This window comes from Bufo bufo, chromosome 6, assembly GCF_905171765.1.
Source record: "Bufo bufo chromosome 6, aBufBuf1.1, whole genome shotgun sequence".
Taxonomy (NCBI): Eukaryota; Metazoa; Chordata; class Amphibia; order Anura; family Bufonidae; genus Bufo; species Bufo bufo.
The window spans coordinates 115394512-115420039 of record NC_053394.1 but is presented as its reverse complement, the minus strand read 5'-3'; the positions used below and the strand labels follow the sequence as shown (position 1 = coordinate 115420039).

General features: G+C 43.1%; 1 protein-coding gene across 1 annotated transcript in view; it reads left to right on the top strand.

Annotated features, from left to right (window-relative positions):
* Positions 1–25123, top strand: part of CDH26 (cadherin 26) — a 98398-nt gene extending 73275 nt beyond the window's left edge. Inside the window, exons 14-20 of the mRNA XM_040435905.1 lie at positions 2206–2256; positions 4837–4905; positions 4990–5034; positions 8089–8154; positions 9519–9560; positions 12906–12989; positions 23573–25123. Of these exons, the coding sequence (XP_040291839.1) occupies positions 2206–2256; positions 4837–4905; positions 4990–5034; positions 8089–8154; positions 9519–9560; positions 12906–12989; positions 23573–23761 (546 nt within the window). The 3' untranslated portion in view covers positions 23762–25123. The remainder of the gene's footprint in view (positions 1–2205; positions 2257–4836; positions 4906–4989; positions 5035–8088; positions 8155–9518; positions 9561–12905; positions 12990–23572) is intronic.
* The last annotated feature ends 405 nt before the right edge of the window (positions 25124–25528 follow it).

The following is a 25528-nucleotide window of genomic DNA, read 5'->3' as shown; positions in this document are numbered from 1 at the left end:
CATGGGCCCTTGTGACCACGTGACCCGCCATGCGCTCTGAGGTTCAAGTGTACACTGCTGTTATTGGCAAAACCAAGTTGTATTTAAACCTAATACCTGTCTACTCCTACTAAAAATATAACTACTACCGGTATATGGGATATTATATATTAAAATACCATCGGGCACTTATATTAAAATATATAGGGGCTAAATCACTACATTTACTAAAGTACTTGTGCTGCTTTCTCTTTCTCACTCGGGAGATCGGGAGAGTGGTCACATGACTGCGCCCCTCTGTTGAGACTGTATTTCCTCTGACATCACGCCCAGACCTCCCATGATCTGCTCCAATGGTGGTGATGTCAGACCTACATGATCTTGGAATGGGCTGCTGCTCTCAATCCACCAGCAGGGTCGGTGGAGTCCACTACTTGTCATATTGAAGCTGTTTGGGAAGAAACATTAGGAGGAGTCAGCAAGGGGGTGATGGATGGTGTGGTGGATGAGTTTTTGGCCCAGGGAAGAGTGCTGGATGATCATGCAGCACACAGCACTATGTGAAGTGTTGTGGCTGCATCTCATCTACACCCACAACCTGGAAGTTCTGGTTGTAAATGCAACGGGCGCCTCTCCCCAGAGCCCTTCCTATCACGTGTGTCCCAGGTGTAGGAAATGCCGAGTGGTATGTAGCGGCCTAAAATGTCTCTTATTGTGTCACGGTGCTCCTACCTGGATACGGCTGGACCCCAGGCTTTGGCTCCGAAACAATAAATAGTGGGAATTGAGGCATTTGAAAAAATAACTTGAGTCCAGACCTTGAGATGAAGTTCAATGGCAGCTTTACATGAATAAACGTTTCTCCAAAACGGTTTACAGGCTTTATCTTGGTTCCAGCATTCTTTAGCATGAAACTGGCAGGCAAACTTCACTCTGCTTTATCTGTTTCTCTCTGACTCTGCTGTACCGACAGGCTGGCTGTATAACTCAGCTTCTTCTGTATGCTGCACTTCTCTCTGTAGTCTGACTCTAGGTTATGCCAGGGAATTTTTCTCCTGGCTCCTGAGGCTTCAAGCTTTGGCCTCCATGGCCAGCAGAGCTTAAAGGGAACCTGTCACCAGGATTTTGTGTATAGAGCTGAGGACATGGGTTGATAGATGGCCGCTAGCACATCCGCAATACCCAGTCCCCATAGCTCTGGGTGCTTTTATTGTGTCAAAAAAAACGATTTGATACATATGCAAATTAACCTGAGATGTGTCCTGTCCCTGACTCATCTCACATACAGGACTCATCTCAGGTTAATTTGCATATGTATCAAATAATTTTTTTACACAATAAAATAACACAGAGCTATGGGGACTGGGTATTGCGGATGTGCTAGCGGCCATCTAGCAACTCATGTCCTCAGCCCTATGCACAAAATCCTGGTGACAAGTTCCCTTTAAGGTGCTCTGGCTGGCGTGGCCACGTCCAGCAGAGACGTGCCCCTGCACACCCTTCCAGGGGGTAAGCTAGACTGAAGCTAACTGGTCCCCACCCTTCCTACAAGAAGTACGGCTCGTCCATAGGGGGGGTTAAAATGGAATGGTAAATTCCATTCTATATAATTACAGCTCTGCAGGGTTTGCTGCCACCTGCTGGTGAACCAGGCACATTACATGTTAACATAACAGTTGCATAACAAAATAGGAATGCACATTGTGGAGGACCTGGAATAAATACACAAGATGACATGAGGTTAGACCAGTAAAGAAAGTAGCAGGGTGCAGAAGTGGTAACACCACTATGGGGTGTTACATAACCGATGGAGCTCAGTGGGAGTGTGGAGATTGAAGTGAAAACTCAGGAAAAGTTGACAGGTACACTATTGTACTGTGCAGGAGACTAGACGAGGGTCAAACAAATTTATTAAATGGTAATAAAAATGTACCGTATATGATATAAAATCGCTACTGTCCCTTTGTCCTTAAATCAGAAGAGTCTTACAATTGATTTTCAATGTTTGAATTTCTGTATTATAAGCAATTTATTGTGTATAATACAAGTGTAATCTCGTTTCAAATCAAGAACTTCCTTGATTTATTATCTACAGCCACTAAATGTTTTGTGCGCTCCAGTATCTCAGCCCCATTAGAATTCTTCTATACGTGTAATAATTCCTGGGCATCATTTGTAGAGATGTAAACCTGCCATATCATTACCCTATTCATTCTCTTCCACTAGGGTACCCCGGCTGTTCTCATGGCTAATGGAAATGGACATGTTGAGACAAAGGTAACATAGCACGTGCGTGGTAATATATTCAGCTTCATATACAGGCAGTATGGCAACTGTATGGCAGGTCCCGTACCATGCTCCACCTTATACCTTCATACATACCGCATCTCATGGAACATAACATGACTTTTCTGTGATCTGTGACAGAAAAAAAACGTTTAGGCCCCTTTCACACGGGCGAGTATTCCGCGCGGATGCGATGCGTGAGTTGAACGCATTGCACCAGCACTGAATCCCGACCCATTCATTTCTATAGGGCTGTTCACACGAACGGTGATTTTCACGCATCACTTGTGCGTTGCGTGAAGATCGCAGCATGCTCTATATTCTGCGTTTTTAACGCAACGCAGGCCCCATAGAAGTGAATGGGGTTGCGTGAAAATCGCAAGCATCCGCAAGCAAGTGCGGATGCGGTGCGATTATCACGCATGGTTGCTAGGAGACGATCGGGATGGAGACCCGATCATTATTATTTTCCCTTATAACATGGTTATAAGGGAAAATAATAGCATCCTGAACCATCACATGATCCATCGCCATGGTAAAAGATCATGTGATGGACCATGTGATGACCGGAGTGACGTCACCACAGGTCCTGTTCCTGCACACAGCTAAGATGAAGACAGAAGCGATGCCGGCTGCGCGATCAAGTGGATTAAGGTGAGTTAATTATATATATATTTTTTTTTAACCCCTCCAGCACTATTTTACTATGCATTCTGTATTCAGAATGCTATTATTTTCCCTTATAACTATGTTATAAGGGAAAATAATACAATCTACAGAACACCGATCCCAAGCCCGAACTTCTGTGAAGAAGTTCGGGTTTGGGTACCAAACATGGCGATTTTTCTCACGCGAGTACAAAACGCATTACAATGTTTTGCACTCGCGCCGAAAAATCGCGCATGTTCCCGCAACGCACCCGCACATTTTCCCGCAACGCCCGTGTGAAAGAGACCTTAGTGTTTGGTAGTATTTTTTATCACTATTTCTAAGCCCAAAACCAGGAGTTTGTCCAAAACACAGAAAAGGGGCATATCTGTGGCTTGCAAATACTGAAGGTGGCCTTACTACGTACGATATCAGAGGCATGCAGAGGTGCAGAAATTTCTCATACACTTCTATGGCAGTCCTCTTATGGATTTACAGAGCTGTGCTATGGCAGTGTACATGAGGCCTTATGATGACATGCTGCAGTACAGTCAGCGTTTTGTTGGAATCACCACCTTTTGTACTGACTATATTTTGGTAATAGGCTACATATGGTCTACAGACCTATGCTATAAGTGCTTCTGATTAAAGTAGAAAGCTAGAGTAGAAGCACCACATTAGCAGACTACAACGAGTGCTTGGATGTCATTAGGTGGGGTTTCACACAATATAGACCATACTATGGAAACACGTCAGTCCTAAATCCAGAGTTCCTGCTAAGTGTGTGATTAGTGTTGAGCGCAAATATTCGAATCGCGAATTTTAATCGCGAATATCGCCACTTCGAGTATTCGCGAATAGTGTTGGATATTCTATTCGCAAATTTATCGCAAATATATTACATTGCCGATTTTTCGCAATCAAGTAAACAATGACGAGATCGCGAATTTTCGAATTTATGGCGAATATTCAGCCCAAAATTAGTGAAATATCGCAAATTCGAATATTGCCTATGCCGCTCATTACTCAGTGTGAAGAGTTTTTGCTTATATGAAGCATCCAATGTGAAAAAGAAAAGCTTCAGTGTAAAGCATGGCTGAGGGACAGAGCAGCAGATTGAGCTTCATAGGAGGCAGGAGGTGGTTGTTCCCTAATAGAGTACGTATAAGGGTACTTTCATACTAGCGGTTTTCTTTTCCGGCATTGAGTTCCGTCCTAGGGGCTCAATACTGGAAAAAAACTGATCAGTTTTATCCTAATGCATTCTGAATGGAGAGCAATCCGTTCAGGATGCATCAGTTCAGTCCCTCTTACGTTTTTTGGCCGGAGAAAATACTGCAGCATGCTGCAGTTTTCTCTCCGGCCAAAATACCTGAACACTTGGCGTAATGTTGGATCCGGCATTAATTTCCATTGAAATGTATTAGTGCCGGATCCGCATTAAAATTGTCGCATTGACGGATTTGTTCTTCCGGTCCGCGCATGCGCAGACCTTTAAATCTGTGAAAGAAAATAAATACCAGATCCTTTTTTCCGGATGACATCGGAGAGATGGATCCGGTATTTCAATGCATTTGTCAGACGGATACAGATCCATCTGACAAATGCCATCCGTTTGCATCCGGATTGCCGGATCCGGCAGGCAGTTCCGGCGACGGGACTGCCTGCCGGAATCCTCTGCCGCAAGTGTAAATGTACCCTAAACGGAACATGCAAAAAACGACTGGTGTAGGAAGGTTGACGTAGCAGCATTAATATCTCATCCTGATTGTCTTGGGAGTTTTATTGGTGACATGTCACTTCACAAAATGCCGTCAAATACTATCTATCATACCGCACTGTATGTACTCCTTTATTATGTCAGCCTCAAATAATTATTTGTAAATTCCTGAACATGTGCCCTAATATATGACTTAATTGCAGGATAAAGAAGCAGTTGGACAATCCCACTCAAGTGTATTCACAAGGCCTCAGTATCCGTCTTGGGATGCAGTAAGTATTTAGCCTATTGGTATTATTGTTACTTCACAAGTCGTAGACCACAGTTATAACCAATGTCCTTCCTTTTTGTATCAGGATGCAGTTGGGCGAACCCCCACAACACGGACAAAGTTCTCTACAGTGAGTGTAAACTGGTATTAGTGAATGACTTGTGGACCATGCTGAAAAATAGAACGTACATGTGCCCCTAAATGTTTCTGCCCTCTTATTTATTAGAGCAGCAGTTTATGCTCCAGAGCTGCTGTTCCTGTTATTATTGGGGTCTGGAAGTTGCAGCATAGTCAACCATTGAGGAGAACTATCTTCAGTCATTCAGCCACATAAGCTGCATAGAAGTTTATACAGTCCTGATCAAAAGTTTAAGACCACTTGAAAAATGGCAAAAAAATCACATTTTACATTGTTGGATCTTAACAAGGTTCCAAGTAGAGCTTCAACATACAACAAGAAGAAATGAGAGTGAGACAAAACATTTTTTGAGCATTCAATTTAATGAAAACAACGAATAAACTGAAACAGGCTGTTTTTCAGCTGATCCAAAGTTTAGGACCACATGCCTTTAAAAGGCCAAATCTGTACAAAGATGTGGATTCATTGTCATTTTCTGTCAGGTAGTCACACGTTGTGATGGCAAAGGCAAAAAAACTCTCCCTTTTTGAACGTGGTCGGGTTGTTGAACTGCATAAGCAGGGTCTCTCACAGCACGCCATCGCTGCTGAGGTGGGACGCAGTAAGACAGTCATTTGGAATTTCTTAAATGATCCCGAGGGTTATGGAACAAAAAAATCAAGTGGAAGACCCAAAAAAATTTCACCAGCACTGAGCCGGAGGATCCAATTGGCTGTCCGTCAAGACACTGGACGATCCTCGACCCAAATTAAGGCCCTTACTGGTGCTGACTGCAGCCCCATAACCATCAGACGGCATCTGAGATTGAAGGGCTTCAAAAACAAAAAACGTCTTCAAAGACCTCGTCTCCTTGAACGCCACAGAACTGCTTATTTGGACTTTGCAAGAGAGCACCAAACATGGGACATTCAAAGGTGGAAGAAAGTTTTATTCTCTGATAAGAAAAAATGTAACCTTGATGGTCCTGATGGTTTCCAACGTTACTGGCATGACAAGCAGATCTCACCTCAGATGTTTTCTACGCACCACAGTGGAGGGGGCGCCATAATGGTCTGGGGTGCTTTTTCCTTCAGTGGAACAATGGAGCTTCAGGAAGTGCAGGGGCGTCAAATGGCCGCTGGCTATGTCCAGATGTTGCAGAGAGCATTCCTCATGACTGAGGGCCCTCGTCTGTGTGGTAACGACTGGGTTTTTCAACAGGACAACGCTACAGTACACAATGCCCGCAGGACAAGAGACTTCTTCCAGGAGAATAACATCACTCTTTTGGCCCATCCTGCGTGTTCCCCTGATCTAAATCCAATTAAGAACCTTTGGGGATGGATGGCAAGGGAAGTTTACAAAAATGTACAACAGTTCCAGACAGTAGATGGCCTTCGTGCGGCCCTCTTCACCACTTGGAGAAATGTTCCCACTCACCTCATGGAAACGCTTGCATCAAGCATGCCGAAATGAATTTTGGAAGTGATAAACAATAACGGCAGAGCTACTCATTACTGAGTTCATGTTTCGAAGTTGGATTTCTGTTTTGGGGGGTTTAGTTTTTTTTTGGAGGTGTGGTCCTAAACTTTTGATCAGCTGAAAAACAGCCTGTTTCAGTTTATTCGTTGATTTCATTAAATTGAATGCTCAAAAAATGTTTTGTCTCACTCCCATTCCTTCTTGTTGCACGTTGAAGCTGTACTTGGAACCTTGTTAAGATCCAGCCATGCTAAATATGATTTTTTGCCATTTTTCAAGTGGTCTTAAACTTTTGATCAGGACTGTATTTCCTGCCCTAGTCTCGCCTTTGTCTTCTCTCTGATTTAATATAAATCCAGTAAAGGAGGATTCTCCATGCACACAAGTATTTTACTGTATAGATGTAAATCTTTACTACCGGTAAGTATCTACCCTACTGCGAACGCTGGTTCCCGATAATAGCCACATGTAAATGTGCTGCTGATGAACTAGCAATATGCTCGATCATTAAGGTGAAATGATCTTTCATGCATCTCATCAAATCATTTCTGGGCAGCGGATTGTGCAGTGTGAACAGTGATCTGCTGCGCATAAACAGTGAATCTGTATAGGTGAGAGTAATTGCAGCGGCCATTGCTTGTCCCAATACAGTGGAGGAGATCGCTTTATGTAAAATCAGCTCTTTCCTCCACTGGTTAGCAGACAATTATCAGGAAGGTACGATCCCATCCTGATAATTGCCTGCTCCATCGGTGCATGTAAATGCACCTTAAAGCCTCATGCAGACGTCAGTGTTTCACGTACGTGTGCTGTACATGTTCTCCACGGACAGCACACGTCCCCCTTCATTTTAATGTGTGTATTCACACATCAGTGTTTCAGCACGGTCCGTAGGTCCGTTTTTTTTACCACGGATGCATGCTCTATTTTGTCCGTGTTTACGGATCCATCACGCCCATTGTAGTCTATGGGTCTGTGAAAACCACGGATGCCATCCGTGTTGCATCCGTGTTTCATGGATCATTAACAAGAGATTCTTTGAAAATTATTTTTCAGCTGTTGAGTGTTAGTGAAACACGGATGCAACACGGACAGCAAAAAACGGACCCAACACGGATCTGTCACTGGAGAAAACACGGATTGAACACGGTCCGGGTTACCACTGATCCAAAACTGACACGGACGTCTGCATGAGGCATTAGGCTTCATGTACACAACTGTATTTTCATCTGTGTGCTATCCTAATTTTTTTGCGGATAGCCCACTCACAAATTCATTTCTATGGGTCCATGCACACATCCGTATTTTTTGTAGATCTGTAGTTCAGGTCTGCATTGGGGACGAGAACAACCATTTCTATAGTTAGGAGCGAGAAAAAAGCGGAATGCACATGGAGGATATCCGTATTCTGCTGATCCTTGATTGGAAGACTGAAATCCGGATACAGTTGTGTGCATGAAGCCTACATCTGTAAATGTGGAGCCCAGAGCTGTGTTCAGTTTTCTGCTTGTTGCTATTAGAAGCATTCGACTCGCTAAGTAAATCAGATGAATTATACATTGGAAAACATGTTTGTCTTACCAGAATGGCGCAGGACTTGTAGGATCATCTGCCTCTAGGCACACAGGACAAAATCAGACCTGGGTACAGGTAAGTCGTCTTTCAAGGACTGGCTGATATTAATGGCTGATCAGATACTAATGATGTATCCAGAGGATAGGTCATCAGTAAAAAATATCTTGGAAAACCCAAAGCGCACTGAGGGCGAGCCCAAGCCAGTCAGTGCACCGTCGCTCCTCGTGCTTCCTCTGCCATTCCTTCCCTCTCTGATTGGCAGGGCTAGACGAGATGACTAGGCAGTAACCAGGCCCTGTCAATCAAGAAGAAGAAGCGAAGGACTGGCAGAGGAAGCAGGAGAAGCAAGGGTGCACATAGTGGCTTGGGCCCGTCCTTGGTGCACTAAACTGCTCATTTGAATATGGATTAAAAGTCCTTTTTCTCCAGAATGAAACAACGGATCACTATCATTACATTCAGCTGAGCTACAAAGCATTGTTTAATAGTGAATTTCCTGGTGACAGGCTCCTTTTAAAGGGAATGTGTCATCAGAGAATGACCTGCTGTTTAAATCACTTTTTTATGTTTAACATATTTTTTACGATTTTTTGATTATGTTGTTTTTTATTTTTCATGTGTTCCATATATTTAAACAAAAAAGATAAAAAATACTGCAGTTTTTGCAAATGGCCACTATGTCTAATTGGAGCCACTTCTTGGCTTATGCAGATAACTCATTATAATCCTGCCTGTAATGGTATCACCTCTGTGTATAGATAAGGCAGGATCACCATTCACAATAGGTAATAGTCAAATCTTATCTATTCTTTCTTTGTACAATGACCTCTGCACAGATCACAGAGCATGCCTAGAAAACCCTCCCATAGAAGTCAATGAGGTCCCCTCCTGACCACTGAGTCTATGGCCCATGGGGTTGCCATAGAGCAATTTTTTCTTAATGCTTTCTAAATGCTGTTAAATGTGTTGGCCCATCATAGACAATGGGGACATATCGCTAGTATATGCCCCCATTGTCTGATAGGTGAGGGTCAAGAATGGAGTGGGGAGAGCTGTGACTGGAGGACCCCAGGTTCCAGCCACCACCAAGCACTCTCCCCATACAAGTGAATGGGAGTGCACTGCGCTTCTGCGGCCCTTGCTCACATTCATTTCTATGGGACTGACGGAAATAGCCGAGCCAGTGCTCGGCTATTTTCGGCGACCTCATAGAAATGAATGGAGGGCGGCTGCACATGCAAAGTGCACCCTCCACCACCTTTCCCCACTCCGTTCTCGGTGTAGGTGTCGATCCCAGAGATGGGACCCGCACCTATCAGACAATGGGGGCATATCCTAGCGATTTATTCATTTCACTTCATTTATTCATAATCTAGTCTGATACAACACATATATGTTGGCTGCATTACACCATGTTTAACGATTACCATCTATTTTAGGGAAACCAGGCCATACAGAGTCAGACTGGCACATGGCATCAGGTAAGGTCATTTCATGCCTTCGGACCATACATTTTTTTTTTGTAGAGACGAAATGCAAATACATCAAGGACTGATTTATAGTAGTAAAGACAGTGCCTCCTAGATGCATAATGTCTGTAAAATGTCTTGACATATTGCATTTTTCTCATGTTGGAGGAATACAATATTTCCATTGTCTTTGCACCTGGCTGGATGCTGCCACTTACTTCTCTTACTATGTGTGAGCTGCAGCCACATAAAGTCCAGATCTAGCACCACCTGGATACATCATTTCTTTGAAATGCCTAAATGTCCGTAGATGCAAATACCTTGAATAAATGCACTTCTAACAAACTATCAGTCAACATATTTGAGGATTAAGGTTTTAAATAAGTACAAATGTAAGCGAGTAATATTGTGCATAGCAAAGAATTAAATACTATATTTTCCTGCATATAAGACTACTTTTTAACACATGAAAATCTTCTCAAAAGTTGGGTGTCGTCTTATATGCCGGGTGTCGTCTTATATACCGGTATACGGCGTGCTGAAACTTACTTCCTAGCTGGACTGGAGAAGCTGTCCTTCTCCAGCTTCAGGGACAGGCGCCCTCTAGCTGAGCCACCGTGCGCTGCATCCCGGCCAGCCGCTCCTGAAGCAGCCCCCTCTCCCTGCTCTCAGTGGTTTTCTCATGCCGGCAGTATCACATTGCGTACTACCGCTCAGATCGTCTTGAAGATAGGGAGGGCTGGGCAGGCAGGGAGAGCTGACCCACCCAATCCAACAGTGTGCACAGAAAATACCGGTACATCGCTTGCCGTGATTGGCTGGTTGTTGTATACTGGGTTGGATTGGCGATTCTGAGGGAAGGCAGGGGGAAGCAGGAGCAACTACACTTCAGCCAATTCTAATGTTGGAACGGCGGATCTCTAATGAAGTTTGGTGTGCATCTTATCTGAGGTGAAAAAACAGAGTCTATCTGGGGAGCAGATATGCAGCCAGCCAGAACCGCAGGGGCAATAACGTGAGGTGCACGGTGGGCCGATGAGGGGCCAAATAACAACACAGTTCATCAGTTTACTCACGGTTAGCAGAAAGCCTCCCTGGGCTGGCAGCACAGTTGTGAGGAAGACAGCACAAAATCCTCCGGGGCACACTCTGTGGTAGGGAAGCATCAGCCAAGATGGAGGTTGAGGTGCCCTTGATGTCAGGGGTGCTTAGGGTGCTTGTTGCGGCTGAGTCCCTTGATGGTATTTGTCGTGACGCCAGTACCATTAATGGTGGTACAACCAGTGGTAAGAATGAAGTAGACAGTGTTAGGATACAACTCACAACTTTTACTGATGTTGGTTCCAGTTGCAGCATTTACATCCAGACAGAATACAGACTTTTGCAATTTAGAGGAATTCTGTTGATCCACTGTTAATAGGTTTGACTGGGTTTAGCTTAGCTTGAAGGTTCTGTAGAAGTAGTTCTGGTAGGTGACTCTGCTTCAGGTCCCTAGTAAACCAGAGTTTTTGGTGAGGTTGCCTGTAATGCTTATTTGGTATGCTTAGTCCTTCTCGTTTCTGTGACTTCCAAGCCCTTGAACAGGTAGCTAATCTGTATTCTTCAAAGTATGGTGAGGCTGCCTGTAGCTAGATTGTCCTCCACCATGTGCAGAGGTGCCCATTAAGCCTTTAGTAATGGCTGTTATCACCGATGTCTCTCTTTAGCTTGGTTAACTTCTTCCAGGGACGAAAACGCTATCCTCTGGTTGTAGGTTCTGGGATCTAAGAAGTTCACAGGAGGAAAACGCTCTCCTGCGCCTCATACCTTGGCTCTACCTCATTTCTGCATTTGGCTTCACCCACTAATCTGTGGTATGTAGCCCCAGAGTAACCACTGACTCTGCTACTCTCTAACCTAATCTTCCAGACTCTTCCAACTACAACCACACACTAGGCCTGACCTAAGTATATATATATATATATATATATATATATATATATAAAACCTAAGTACTATCCCCATCTAGTGGTGGGATGTATAAATTGCATCAGACCAGCCTATGAACAGGGATACAACAGGTGGTGTAGTACAAAATAACATGCAATATGATAATGCAGTTTTAAAGCTATTTCGCAGTTCCCACGTGTCCTGAGTGGGATGCTGCAGATACATGTGGTGAATACAGTACAGCACCAGTATCTGTACAGTACAGCACCAGTATCTGTACCGATTCATACAGTACAGCACCAGTACATACATAGATTCTTGGAAAGGCATAATATGGTACTGAGGCAAATGACGAAAATTGTACAACAATTACCTGCAGATCTTGATGCCAAAGTAAATAGCGTTGGAGGGGTAGTCTTATACGGCGAGTATAGCCCAAATCCTATATTCTAACTGGAAAAGTTGGGGGTCGTCTTATACACCCAGTCGTCTTATACGCCGGAAAATAAGGTAATTGCTCCTATTTTCCAAACTGCTCTTGCCAGGGGCTAACTGGAGACTTGAAGTGGCCCTGGAATTTTTTTTTCTAAAAGTGTAGGGGGGTCCAAAATCACAGAAGGTGGGGAAACACAAGTAGATAGGGTCAGCAGTACCATAGCACAAAATACTGTTCCGTCAGAACCATATGGCACAGAGCAGCACAATATACTGGCCCAAAAGCTGTCCATCTGTGGTAGCCATCAATAGTTGCCATTTGCTGTCCTCCTCCTCTAGTTGTCTCTGATTAAGAAATGGGGCAGGGGGCTTAACAGGTGAGATTTGAGCCACAGACGTAGAATTCTGGGTATGTGCGGTCGCTGGCCGGGTACATGAGTACCTGATTCTCACAGAGTTAATTACCACTGAGATCTCAATATGTACCCGGCCAGCGGCATAGAGGGGGGCTTGGGTGGCCTCATGGGCATTGGCACAATGGGAAATTTCCCTGTTAGGTCTATGGCCAATCTGCCCCTGGCTCTTGAACAGTTATATACAAAGGCAGGATATTCATTTTTTAGACATGTACACTATTTTTTGGCTTAAAAAAAGAGCATCACAAAATGCACCAAAACCGCAATCTGTCAACCTGGTCGAATAAACTAGCAGTTTACCATACAAAGGAGTGAAAAAGGATGAATTCCATAGCCTTGCCCACTATCATTACAAACAATGCTATACTTTACAGCTTCCTATGTATATATCTGCATGCATTTCCCTATTTCACCACTAGGTGTCCTCAGAGTAAAAAAAATGAACATTAGCAATATAGAAACCAGCCGACCGACCTAAGTGTATTATAATAAGACAATAATTGTTTTCTAAGCAGGTTGACCATAATAACCTCCTATATCTAACGCCCATGTGCTGCCTATGTTATTGTCATTACAGAATAGCAAACACATGAAGAATGGCTTCTTTAAGAACAGACAGGAAAACACATTTGTAGAAAAAATTGGAGAAATGCTCAGTCGGGTAAGTAATAAAAAATCTTGCTTATATAGCATCCATGATGTGGGTGACCATGTTATACATGACTATAGTGGGTCCACTAGAGGAACAGATGTTCCCTGTAGTAAATGTTTGCACTGGCTAAAAAGGGGGAATCCCAAGTGGAGTATGGAAAGGGTTATTACATGGCATGTTATGGCATATTGGTAAGGTATTGCTGAGGATCCAACTTCTGGGATCCAAAGAACAAAGGGACTAAGATCACCTTCTTGTAGTCCAACCCTTCAAGGTCACTGTGCAGGGAGGCACTGAGAAGTAGCAGCATCAATGGTGGGTTCAGTTTACAGTCTAATGTGCGTGAGAAGTTCCCGACTCATATGTTGGAGGAAGAAGGATGGGTCGAAGTGAATATTTTCTCTTTTCTGGATGATAAGCCACTTCCAGAAGTGTCTGGCAGAGGCTTTCTCTCCTCTCCATTAAATATGTGTATGGGGGAGCCTAGGAGAGATAGTTATCAGCCAAATGACCAGGCCAACAGCTATTGAATGTGTATTGCCAACTTAAGGCTCTTTTACATCTGGATCCCCTCATACACATGCATTATTAGTTCTCACTCAGTAGGAAGAGGGGAACACTTCTGGCAGTGGTTTATCTCCCCAACTGTCCGATCCTTATCTTACCCAAAATATGCCATCTGGTGGTTGTCATACATATTAGATGGTAAGCCTGTTCTTTCACAATACAGCATGCCATCACTTTCTATGGTGGAAGAAGCCTTCGAACCAGTGTTGGGTTCCCCTCACCATATTTTTTAAAGACGCACATTAGCAAGCAGTCATAGTAAGCACACCACTCTATGGATCTAATATCGGTGGACTGCTATGCAATGTTTTTTGTCTGCAGAGGTGCTGCAATAAGCTATGAGCAGAGGACAAATATTGCCCAAAAAGTGACTTGCCCTTTAAAGGGGTTATGCTATGATTCATGTAAAAATGAAAATCGGAGATCATGTAGTACATGTCAATCTCTTTCTAACAAAGCTAGAACCAGCCCTATACCTCACATGGATCCAGAGATCTCCCCATTAATTGCTCTGCTAGATTTACCATATTTTTAGCATTTTTTAGGTTTTTAGGTCTGCTAGATTTACCAATTTTTAGGTTTTAGAGGAGAACAATAAGATTTTTTTTTTCATTAGACCTCAGATCAGACCTCAGCTCAGACCCCAATGTGAGTGATCCCCAATCGGACCTCAGATAAGAGTCCCAATATAAATAAGGCCCCCCATTCAGACCTCAGATCATACCGCCATACTCACCCTCCCTGGTCTTCTTTGATAGGGCCCGCTCTGCACTGTCCTGACCCCGTACAGCGTCAGGACGTAGTGCGCGCACTATGACCTGACGCTGCACGCTGTCAGGTGACAGTGCAGCGGGGGGCGCGACACCGGACCCGGAGATGAAAAGGAGCTGCGGCGCAGGAGAGGAGTTTTTTTATTTTACCCATCTGAGGTCTGATAGGGGTTAAATAAAGTCTTATCTGAGGTCTGATAGGGGTTAAAGACTGATCTCAGGTCTGATAGGGGTTAAATAAAGTCTGATCTGAGGTCTGATAGGGGTTAATTAAAGTCTGATCTTAGGATTAATAGGGGTTAATAAAGCCAGTGAGAAGGAGGGGATGGTGTGGAAATTGGCATTTGGCACTAGTACTGTATTTTTCGCCCCATAAGACGCACTCCCCCCCCCCCCCCAAAAGTGGGAGAAAAGTGCCCCTGCGTCTTATGGGGCGAATGCTGGCAATTTACATCGCAGTCTGCGATGCTACAGCATCGCAGACTGCGATGTATTAGTGAGGAGGGAGGAGGGACTGTAGTAGGCGGGGAGAGGGGGCAGGGCCATTCAGGCACTGTACTCTGGCCCCGCAGCTCAGTATGTACTGTATTATACGTAGTGTTAATCATCAGATATAAACTGAATAATGATGCGCTCCCCCTGCTCCCCATGTGTACCGTACTTACCGGTACACATGTCATGCTCCTGTAGTAAGCACTAGCAGCTAGCAGGCCGGGCGGCCGTAACTCACGGAGGTCACGTGCCTGCTCCGCCTACTTTATGAATGAAGTAGGCGGAGCAGGCACATGACCTCAGTGAGTTACGGCCGCCCGGCCTGCTAGCTGCTAGTGCTTACTACAGGAGCATGACATGTGTACCGGTAAGTACGGTACACATGGGGAGCAGGGGGAGCGCATCAATATTCAGTTTAGATCTGATGATTAACACTACGTATAATACAGTACATACTGAGCTGCGGGGCCATAGTACAGTGCCTGCATGGCCGCGCCGCTCTCCCCGCCTACTACAGTCCCTCCCTAGGAATCTGTGAATGGGATAATGATGGGGGGGGGGGGGGGGGTCTGTGGATGGCATTATGATGGGGGTATCTGTGGATGTGACTGTTATGGGGGGATCTGTGGATGACACATATAGCAGTGTCATCCACAGATCCACCACCCCATAACAGTGCCATCCACAGATCCCCACCATTATAATGCCATCCACAGATCCCCCCACCATCATAATGCCATCCACAGATCCCCCCCACCATCATAATGCCATCCTCAGATCCCCCCCATCATAATGCCATCCAGAGATCCCCCCATCATAATGCCATCCACAGCTCCCCCACATAACAGTGCCATCCATAGATCCCCCCATAACAGTGCCATCCACAGATCCCCCCCATAACAGTCCCATACACAAATCCCCCACCCCATAACAGTGCATCATCCACAGATCCCCCATAATAGTGTCATGCACAGACCGCCATTAGTTCAAACCCACCAAAAGCACACCTTTTGGTTAAAAATATTTTTTTTCTTATTTTCCTCCTCAAAAACCTAGGTGCGTCTTATGGGCCGGTGCGTCTTATAGGGCAAAAAATACTGTATATTATAAATGTAAATTATAAATTGACTACCAACTAAGGGCTTTATTAATTTATAATTTACCGTACCATTTATAATATACTAGTGCCAAATGCAAATTTCCACCACCTCAGTGACTACCAACTAATATAATATATATTATAATATATAAAATATCGGTATAAATCATCGGCTATTGGCCTGAAAGTTCACAGATTATCGGTATCGGCTTTAAAAAATCAATATCTGTCAATCCCTACCACAGAGCAGCGCCCCATGCTTCAGAGCAGCCCCCATGCTTCAGAGCAGCCCCCCATGCCTCAAAGCACCTCCCAGCCTCAGATCACATTAAATAAATAAAAAATCAACTTACCTCTCCTGCTCTGGATGCCACTGCTCCCCACCTCCAGCACTCTCTCTTCTTCTTCCTGCTTTCGGCTGTGGTGTGACCCAACACAGCCACAGCACAGCCGACAGCACAGGACCAGGAAGCAGTGAGTACAGAGCCCGGGGAGTGCTGCATTCACTGCTTCCCAGTCCTCCAGTACTAATGAGCACTTCCATAATGGAAGCGCTCATTAGTATTTGCCCCCATAAGACGCAGTGACATTTTTTCTTCCCCTACTTTGGGGGACAAAAAGTATGTCTTATGGGGCGAAAAAGACGGTGTAAAGATGGCCGCTCAAGGAGAGTGTCTTTTCTGCTGCAGCTGAGGAGGTGTGTCCATACTCTCCCAATAACAACTCAGGAGGCAGTTGAAGGATGAAACTGAGCATGTGCAGCCATCTTTATTGAATTACTCAGTGGCTGTAGTGAATTTTTATTAAGTTAAGTTTAAGTTAAGTTTATTAGTTCTAATGTCCAAAATGCCCTTTTCAAACCATCACCCTAAGGCCTCATGCACACGACCGTTGTTGTGTTTCGTTCCGCAAAATAGGGTTCCGTTGTTCCATGATCCGTTTCCGTTTTCGTGTGTCTTCCTTTATTTTTGGAGGACCACCAGACATAAAGGAAGGTTAAAAAAAGTCTAAGACAGGTTTGCCATGCAAATGATAGGAATAAAATGGACGCGGACGCGGATGACAATCTTGTGTGCCTCCGCGTTTTTTAGCGGTCCGCGAACCGTTTTCCGCGGAAATAATAGGACAGGTTATATTTTTTGGACGGACTGGAACCACGGATCACGGACGCGGATGGCAAACGGTGCACTATCCGCATTTTCAACGGCTCCATAGAAATGAATGGGTCCACACCTGAAACGCTAAAATCGGCGGAACGGACGCGGAAGCAAACAACGGTCGTGTGCATGAGGCCTAAGGAATAGGATGTGACTTGTTGCAGACATCACTCAGCTGTGCTCCTTGCCAGGCTGTCACACTATGCAGGACATTGGTGCTCATCATCAGGTGGAGGTATATGGATCGGAAAGACTGCAAGTTGTGTAAAGTTAATCTACTATAATAAGCAGTTTAGTGCGTCTCTGAATATTACAGCAGCAGGAACAGGATTTGATGGATCCTGACAGTAATGTTCTCTGGTACGCTGCATTTTTTTTCTAGCTCAGCACATAATTATACCTTCCACAGCCCATAGATTATTCATTGGAGTCAGAGCCAAGTTACTTTACACCCAGCTTATATAAACCTAAGAACCTTCCAACAATTACTTTGATTATATCATCGCACCCCCCTCCCTCTTCACGGTAACAATGTTCAAACCTAATAACATGACAAATCAGACACCTTAAGTACAACTGTAATGAGTCAGGGCTACTGGATCACGTCCAATTTCGAGGAATGCACACCTTGCACAGTTGGTGAGTGTAATAAACCCATCAAAGCTACTGTCATGCCATTGTAACAGTACGCACGCAAGCCTTTAAGAGCAAGGGACACACGTGTCACAGTGTGCAGCGATCCACCGTCACTTGTCATTTCCAGTCCAGGTGCACAGTCACCGAGGTCAACTCTGCAACGCCATTCTGGGTAGAAAGAGAAAGTGAAATGTCATGATGTTCAGTGTTTATCGACTCCTTAGTAACTTGAAACAATTGGATTATTTAACCTATTTGGTTTCGGATTGAGAATTGAGCCATATATCTGGAAATAGACGTTGCAATCTGAGTCGGTAATATGAACATGTGTGTGTGTGTGATGGAGCCAATAACACTGATATTTGTGGAACCTGTTGACCCTCAGAGTTATAGGTGTAGCCAGACACAGATGTAATGATACTTATTACCCAGGTTGCCCACAATTAGATAAACATAGCTGATATCTACCCGAAACAGTACCATGCTGTCCACAGGTTGTGTGAGGTATTGTAGATCAATCTCATGCACTTTAAGGGTCCATTCCCACGTCCGTATGTGTTTTGCGGATCCGCAAAACACGGACACCGGCAATGTGCGTTAGGACATGTTCTATTTTTTTGCGGAACGGAAGTGCGGATCCGCAAATGCGAATGCAGACAGCACATTCCGGCCCCATTGAAAATGAATGGGTCCGCACCTGTTCCGCAAAATTGCGGAACGAAAGCGGACGCATTTTGAGGATGTGTGAATGGACCCTTATAGAACTGAGTTGCAATACTGGACATGACCCATGGACAGATATAGAAGAAAGCAGAAGAAGCGTCAATGAACTTTCAAAACACTTTTAATATGTCATAGAGATATATCAAAGGTTTTGATTGTTGGGGGTCTGAGTGCTGACATGCCCACCGATTGCTAGAACGGGGAGAGAGAAGCACTCACATAATTTGCTTACTCTCTCCCTCGCTGCAGGAGACGGAATCAAGATGGGCCCATAGACTTTTTATTGAATCTTTCTGGAGAGAGAATTTGCTGTGTGAGCACTGCTCTCTCCTTGTGAGCTTTATATGTGAGCACTGCTCTCTCCTTGTGAGCTAACTATATTAGCACTGCTCTCTCCTTGTGAGCTTGCTATGTGATCACTGCTCTCTCCTTGTGAGCTTGATATGTGAGCACTGCTCTCTCCTTGTGAGCTTACTATGTGAGCACTGCTCTCTCCTTGTGAGCTTACTATGTGAGCACTGCTCTCTCCTTGTGAGCTTGATATGTGAGCACTGCTCTCTCCTTGTGAGCTTACTATGTGAGCACTGCTCTCTCCTTGTGAGCTTACTATGTGAGCACTGCTATTTCCTTGTGAGCTTTCTATGTGAGCACTGCTCTCTCCTTGTGAGCTTGCTATGTGAGCACTGCTCTCTCCTTGTTAACTTGATATGTGAGCACTGCTCTCTACTTGTGAGCTTACTATGTGAGCACTGCTCTCTCCTTGGGAGCTTACTATGTGAGCACTGCTATTTCCTTGTGAGCTTGCTATGTGAGCACTTCTCTCTGCTTGTGAGCTTGCTATGTGAGCACTGCTCTCTCCTTGTGAGATTGCTATGTGAGCACTGCTCTCTCCTTGTGAGCTTGATATGTGAGCACTGCTTTCTCCTTGTGAGCTTACTATGTGAGCACTGCTCTCTCCTTGTGAGCTTACTATGTGAGCACTGCTATTTCCTTGTGAGCTTGCTATGTGAGCACTGCTGTCTCCTCGTGAGCTTTGTTGGGGGGGGGGGGGGTAATAATTCAATTAAGAATTATTAATTATGATCATAAAAATAATTAACCATAAAATTTTTTTTTTATAAAATTTGTCATAAATTCTTAAAATCATGACCTGGTAAATTGTAGACAACCTAATTAAATAATTCACATCTGAGCCCGACTATTTCCTCAGATAAATAAGTTATTTTTGACGTGAGATGACGTTAATGATAAACATGTAGTTCTGCATTATACAATAATACACAGGTATTATAAAAATATGCAGATTTATTGGTTACAAGGTTATATACATATATGAGTAAATAAACACAATGATACATGCAAATGAATATATATAACGCTAATATAAAGCATTACAAGCTTAACAATACATGTGAGTGGAAATAACTTGTCACATTATAACCAAGCTATTATTAGGTTAGGATATCAAAGTATGAACATAAGTTATATATATCACTTCTGTTCAGAGAAAACCTCATGATATCAAGATGGGCATGTCTAATCCTAGACATCATTATAGAATGCTAAATACATTCTGCCCCCCCCTAACCAACTACACATCACATGACTTCAAGATGGGCAAATCCATTTAAGGATATAACTTAGAAGAGACAACTATATCTTTCCGCCCCATCCTGGATTATTTTCACATATATAACTTTGGTAAGACTATTAAGACAAATAACAGGGATCTAGGATCTTAAATAGGAAGGACTTGAAATTAATCTTTCCTGTGGGAATCCATCACTTAGCTTGGCGAAGAATGTTCTATCAATATATATATATATATATATATATATATATATATATATATATATATATATAAAAGCAATCATTTAATGCTTTTCTAGATTATGAGTCTAGATTCTTCTGCAGGTAGAATAAAGTCTCACAATATCCTAAGACTACATCTCAATATGGAGATGATCAATTAATTTAATCATTTATTTATTCGCCAATCTAGATGGTATAATTTCACCCACACTATCAAATTAGTCTTAATAAAATGAAATATCATTTTCTGTGTCTCTTACCAAGTGCTAGTAGGAATCTCACTTCTGCTCCTAGGAAAGCTGGGTGGTCCATCATAGCACATCTCACCATGGCTTTCATCTTGATAGACCCCTCTAGAGAGCTCCACTTCCTCTCTTTCCCTTTTTCTCCTTCCCTTCTACCTTCTGTGTATGGTTTATGATCACAAACTTATCAGTTAGACACACCTTCCTAGTTTGGAACTTTCCAATCATTGTCGGATGGGCGTGACCATTGATAAAAAAAGTGACATCATAACCTTACCCAGAATGCACTTTTGCTACTGTTGTAATGTCACCTACTGATACCTAGGTGGCACTGCTGTGTAAGCTATTTGCATCATAGTATAAAGGGTTAACTTATGTAAGTCTGAATAAAACGTATTATATACATTTGACCTTAAAAGCTTTAATTCAAAGCCATAGGGATTAATTCTGACACTTGTAGCAATTAGAGACAAACCTCTAGGCGTCTCTCTGAATATTTCTCACACTGTTGATTTATGGATCATAAATAGTATGAATGGCCTTGTTTTCTCACAGAGATATCAGTACCTCCTCCGTCATACCAAAGATGTGATTAATGATTACAAAATACACATCTTTACAGACACTCTTTTAGAGACAAATATTCTCCTAATGAGAAATATATATAATATGTTGTCTTCGTAACATATAACAATATAATATAAACAAATATATATATATATGTCCTACTTATTGTCTTATGCTAAGAACTAACTAAGGCTCATTAAATGAATACATGAATATTATATATTTTGCTTCATTAATAAATGCCTAATTGTATAGGTAATTATAACCAGCTGCATAGAGCTTATCTTTATCTCCCGTCATAAATTTAAAAGTAGACAAGGAGGATTCTTCTCAGACTGGTACATTCATGAGAAGAATAACACTAAAGGTTATGAATCTTTGTACGACCTTACTTTGGCCTACTCAAGACATACAAAATTGTAAATATAGTCGAGCATGGCTCTTAAAGGAAATGAACATCCATCTTGACTAGAATGAATTGGATATCAATACATTTACCTATGAAAGGGCACAACAGCTTGCTATGTGAGCACAGCTGTCTCCTCGTTCTTGTGATCGGTGGTGGTCTCAGCACTTAGACTCGCACCCTTCAAAACCTTTTATATGTCGCTATGACTTATCAAAACTTTTTTGAAAGTTCAGTGACACCTTGAAGGGGCTGTCCACAAATAATATTCTACAGTTTTCAAACCAGCAGCCGGATCTGAATACTTTTGGAATTGCATGTAATTAAAAATATGTCATAACCACTGAGTTATTCAATAAAATATATCTGTATAGAGCCTCCTGCTTTTTTCTTATTTCATTGTCCTGCTCACTTTCATGCTTCAACTGCCTCCCGAGTTCTGATGGGGAGAGAACTGCAGCAGAATGGACACGCCCCCTGAGGTGAGGCAGGAAAGACACTCTCCTTGAGCTGTCAGCTTGATATAAATCGAGCAGAGACATGAATCAGGGTACAGGGCTGGTTCTAGCTTTGTTAGAAAGAGGTTGTCATCTACTACATGATGTCTAATTTTAACTTTTTACATTAGTCATGGGATAACCCCTTTAAGGATATGTACGGTTTTGCAACCTACTTCTTCATTTTATCTAAAACAAAAACCATTGAAACAGTTTTGCAAATTGTCTTGAATAAAAAATCCCCAACTGTCTTATGTATACCGCTCTTGTAAATGCCTATCCATCTCCATGGTTAGGGACGACAGATGAGCCCTGTGTGTAGTCTAATCTTGCTGTCATGTGTTACTCCACTCCCTCTGCCTGTTGTTCTACTGTCTGCTGATGGTGGAAAGACCACTTAGACACAATGATTTTTCAAACCAAAGATCATAGGTTTGAAAAATTATTATGCGGTTTAAAAAAAAATAAAAAATTATAAAAAAATTGTATAAAATAAAAGAAAACCCTTACTCGTATTCTAAATGTCCTGCTTCATCGTTGCTGCTCCAGCCCTTGTCGTTGGTGCCAGTGGAATATTTGGAACCTCGTTAGGCGTTTTCCAGAAGACATTAATTGCAGGATCTGACATTTTTAGAATAGGCATTGGAAAGTTATTGGGGTTTCTCTATGATTAAGTAGTCAGCACTGACTTAAAGGGGTTGTGCGAAATAATTTACAATCTTGGACAACTCCTACAATAGCTTAAACAATTCATACCCACCTGTTTCTGCAGTGTCGTCTGCAGTGCTGGTCCGGTATTCCCGCCAGTATTTGTTTACAAACAGCAGCCGTGACGCGCCTGGATATGGCATGTGACCCCCTGCTGCTAATCGCTGTCCTCAGCGGCCTGCAGCTATAGACAGTGATTGGCTAGTGACTTGCCAAATCCACCCACGACACTATCCACGCCACTGACATTGTGATGTGCCTGGATTCGGCATGTCACTGCTGCAGCCAGTCAGTGTCTTTAGCCTTACACTGCTGAGGAAAGTGATTGACTGCAGCAGTCACCTGCTGTATCCAGGCATGTCGCCTCCGCTCTTTGTAAAAGAACAGCCCCAGGAGTACTGAACCAGCACTAGGATCTATCGTGTTTTTTTATTTTATTTTAGGCTTCGTTAGGTGCTGTCTGAAGTTTTTATATATCTCTGAGAATTCTTTTAATGAAGTTTTGTTGGTTGGCTTAGTCGACTGTATCTACTTTTATTGCTCCTTAAAGAGGTTTTCTGCTCAGGGCAATCCCTACTTCTTAGAAGGGTTTGTGATAAGTTGATCATATATTGTCCCCCTTCTGGGTCCTCCGGCGGGCAGTAAGTGTTCAGTGTTTCTGCAATGTCACCACAGGTAAGTGTTACAAAATTTCTATTCATATCTATGGGTTGTCTGGGTAATGCAGGACAGGACAGCTCCTCCAGAGCGAGAGACGCTCTTTGTAACCACTCTCCATTCTGGCTAATAGATGAAAATCCTGAACAGAAGACCCCCCCCCCCCCTCTATTAGCCAATAATTCTATGAAAGTGTATAAGTAGCTACTAAATACTGGACAACCCCTTTAATTATTTTACCTCTTCTGTTTCCCAGAGACTTCAGGGCATCAATGAAGATGACGAAATAATCACATACAAGCCTCGCACATACGCCTACGAAGGAGAACTAGAGCGCATTGACTCAATGGAATCCATTATCTTCTCTGACTACAACTTGGACTTCAGCTTCCTGGATGATTTCGACCCAAAGTTTTCCAGACTGGAAGAGATCTGCAAGCAGTAAGACTGTGCGGACTATGGACTCTTTCCACTCTGCCGGCTATTGCACTGAGAAATTCTGGGGAATTTATCTGAAAAAAATCGCACAAAGGCTTATTAAGTGGGAGGCTGAGGGGCATTATGCTTTGCTGCAGACGCTTTATTATACGTGTATTGTACTATTTCTTTTTAGCACAAAAATGATGAGGGGGATGAATGGGGAGATGAGACAGTCCCTGGTCACTAAGTGGTAGACTGCTGAGGTTGACTGCTGAGAATATCTCTGGACAGGCTGCTGGGATGATTGCACAGGCAGGAGCTATGGAAATACAATGCCACGGCTCATTTCTAGACAAGGTAGACTGATTACTTACATAGTGTAGATGACTGGAAGATGGCTGATGAGGAGTCCCTGCAATGAACATTCAGACTGACCACCGCTGATCTTCCCTACTGAAATACCTTGCATATCCTTCAAGAATTGGCAACAGGGACAAGCAGGACTGTGCTTAACTCAGGAAGCCATGCAAAGAGGCCAGCCGTGTATGAAATCTACGGTAATGGGGCTCTTCATCTGGACTCTATGCATGGTGCAAACACAAGCTGAATGTGTATGAGATATGTAGTATGAATGTATAAATTAATACCGATATAAGACCAACGTTGACTCCCATGCCCAAAACTACAATGAGTCAATACAACACATGTTGCGGCAATATAAAGGGGGTCAACTGTTAGAAAGTACAGAAAAGTACCAGCTCCCTTAACAAAACAACGACCTACAAGAAGCGAAGCCAAGAGGTACAAATGTAAAAAAAGTGTATATACTTTATTAAATAACATGATTACATACATACAAGACGTTATGTTACAAAGAAATAGCAGCAGGAAAAAACCACCATCCCGGTGGTACACTACATTAAAAATAATGACATATGAATAGCAATAATGAATCTCTATAATATGTGGCAGAGTCTCCTATATAAATATGTTCAATATCCCTATGTAGGACAAGAGAGTCACTACCAGAGACAGTAATAACAGTCCGACCTGCAAATGTAGCTGAACCATATGGAATCCAAGGGGAACCATGGCGCCTAGCAGAGTACTGACCAAGAAACAGGTGAGGAACATGTATAGGGGAGACTCACCAAACAAGGTAGTGTATCCAAACCGGGATGGCGTTACCCCAACGCACGTTTCGGCGTGCCTTCGTCAGGGGGTAGCCAAGGCACGCCGAAACGTGCGTTGGGGTAACGCCATCCCGGTTTGGATACACTGCCTTGTTTGGTGAGTCTCCCCTATACATGTTCAGGGTTATTACTGTCTCTGGTAGTGACTCTCTTGTCCTACATAGGGATATTGAACATATTTATATAGGAGACTCTGCCACATATTATAGAGATTCATTATTGCTATTCATATGTCATTACTTTTAATGTAGTGTACCACCGGGATGGTGGTTTTTTCCTGCTGCTATTTCTTTGTAACATAACGTCTTGTATGTATGTAATCATGTTATTTAATAAAGTATATACACATTTTTGCATTTGTACCTTTTGGCTTCGCTTCTTGTAGGTCGTAGTATGAATGTAGTATATTTCACCTGAAGAGGGCTGGTGGGCTCCCCAGACATGTCTGTGTCAGTAATATTTTTTTTTCTTATGAAATCGCAATTGTACATCATCTTTTCTCAGAACTCTGTATTGTGCAGTTCATCTAATATTCCTCCAGGAAATATAAATTAATTGGCTACTGGAGGTTACCACTCCCCTTGCCCATCAGGTGTGTC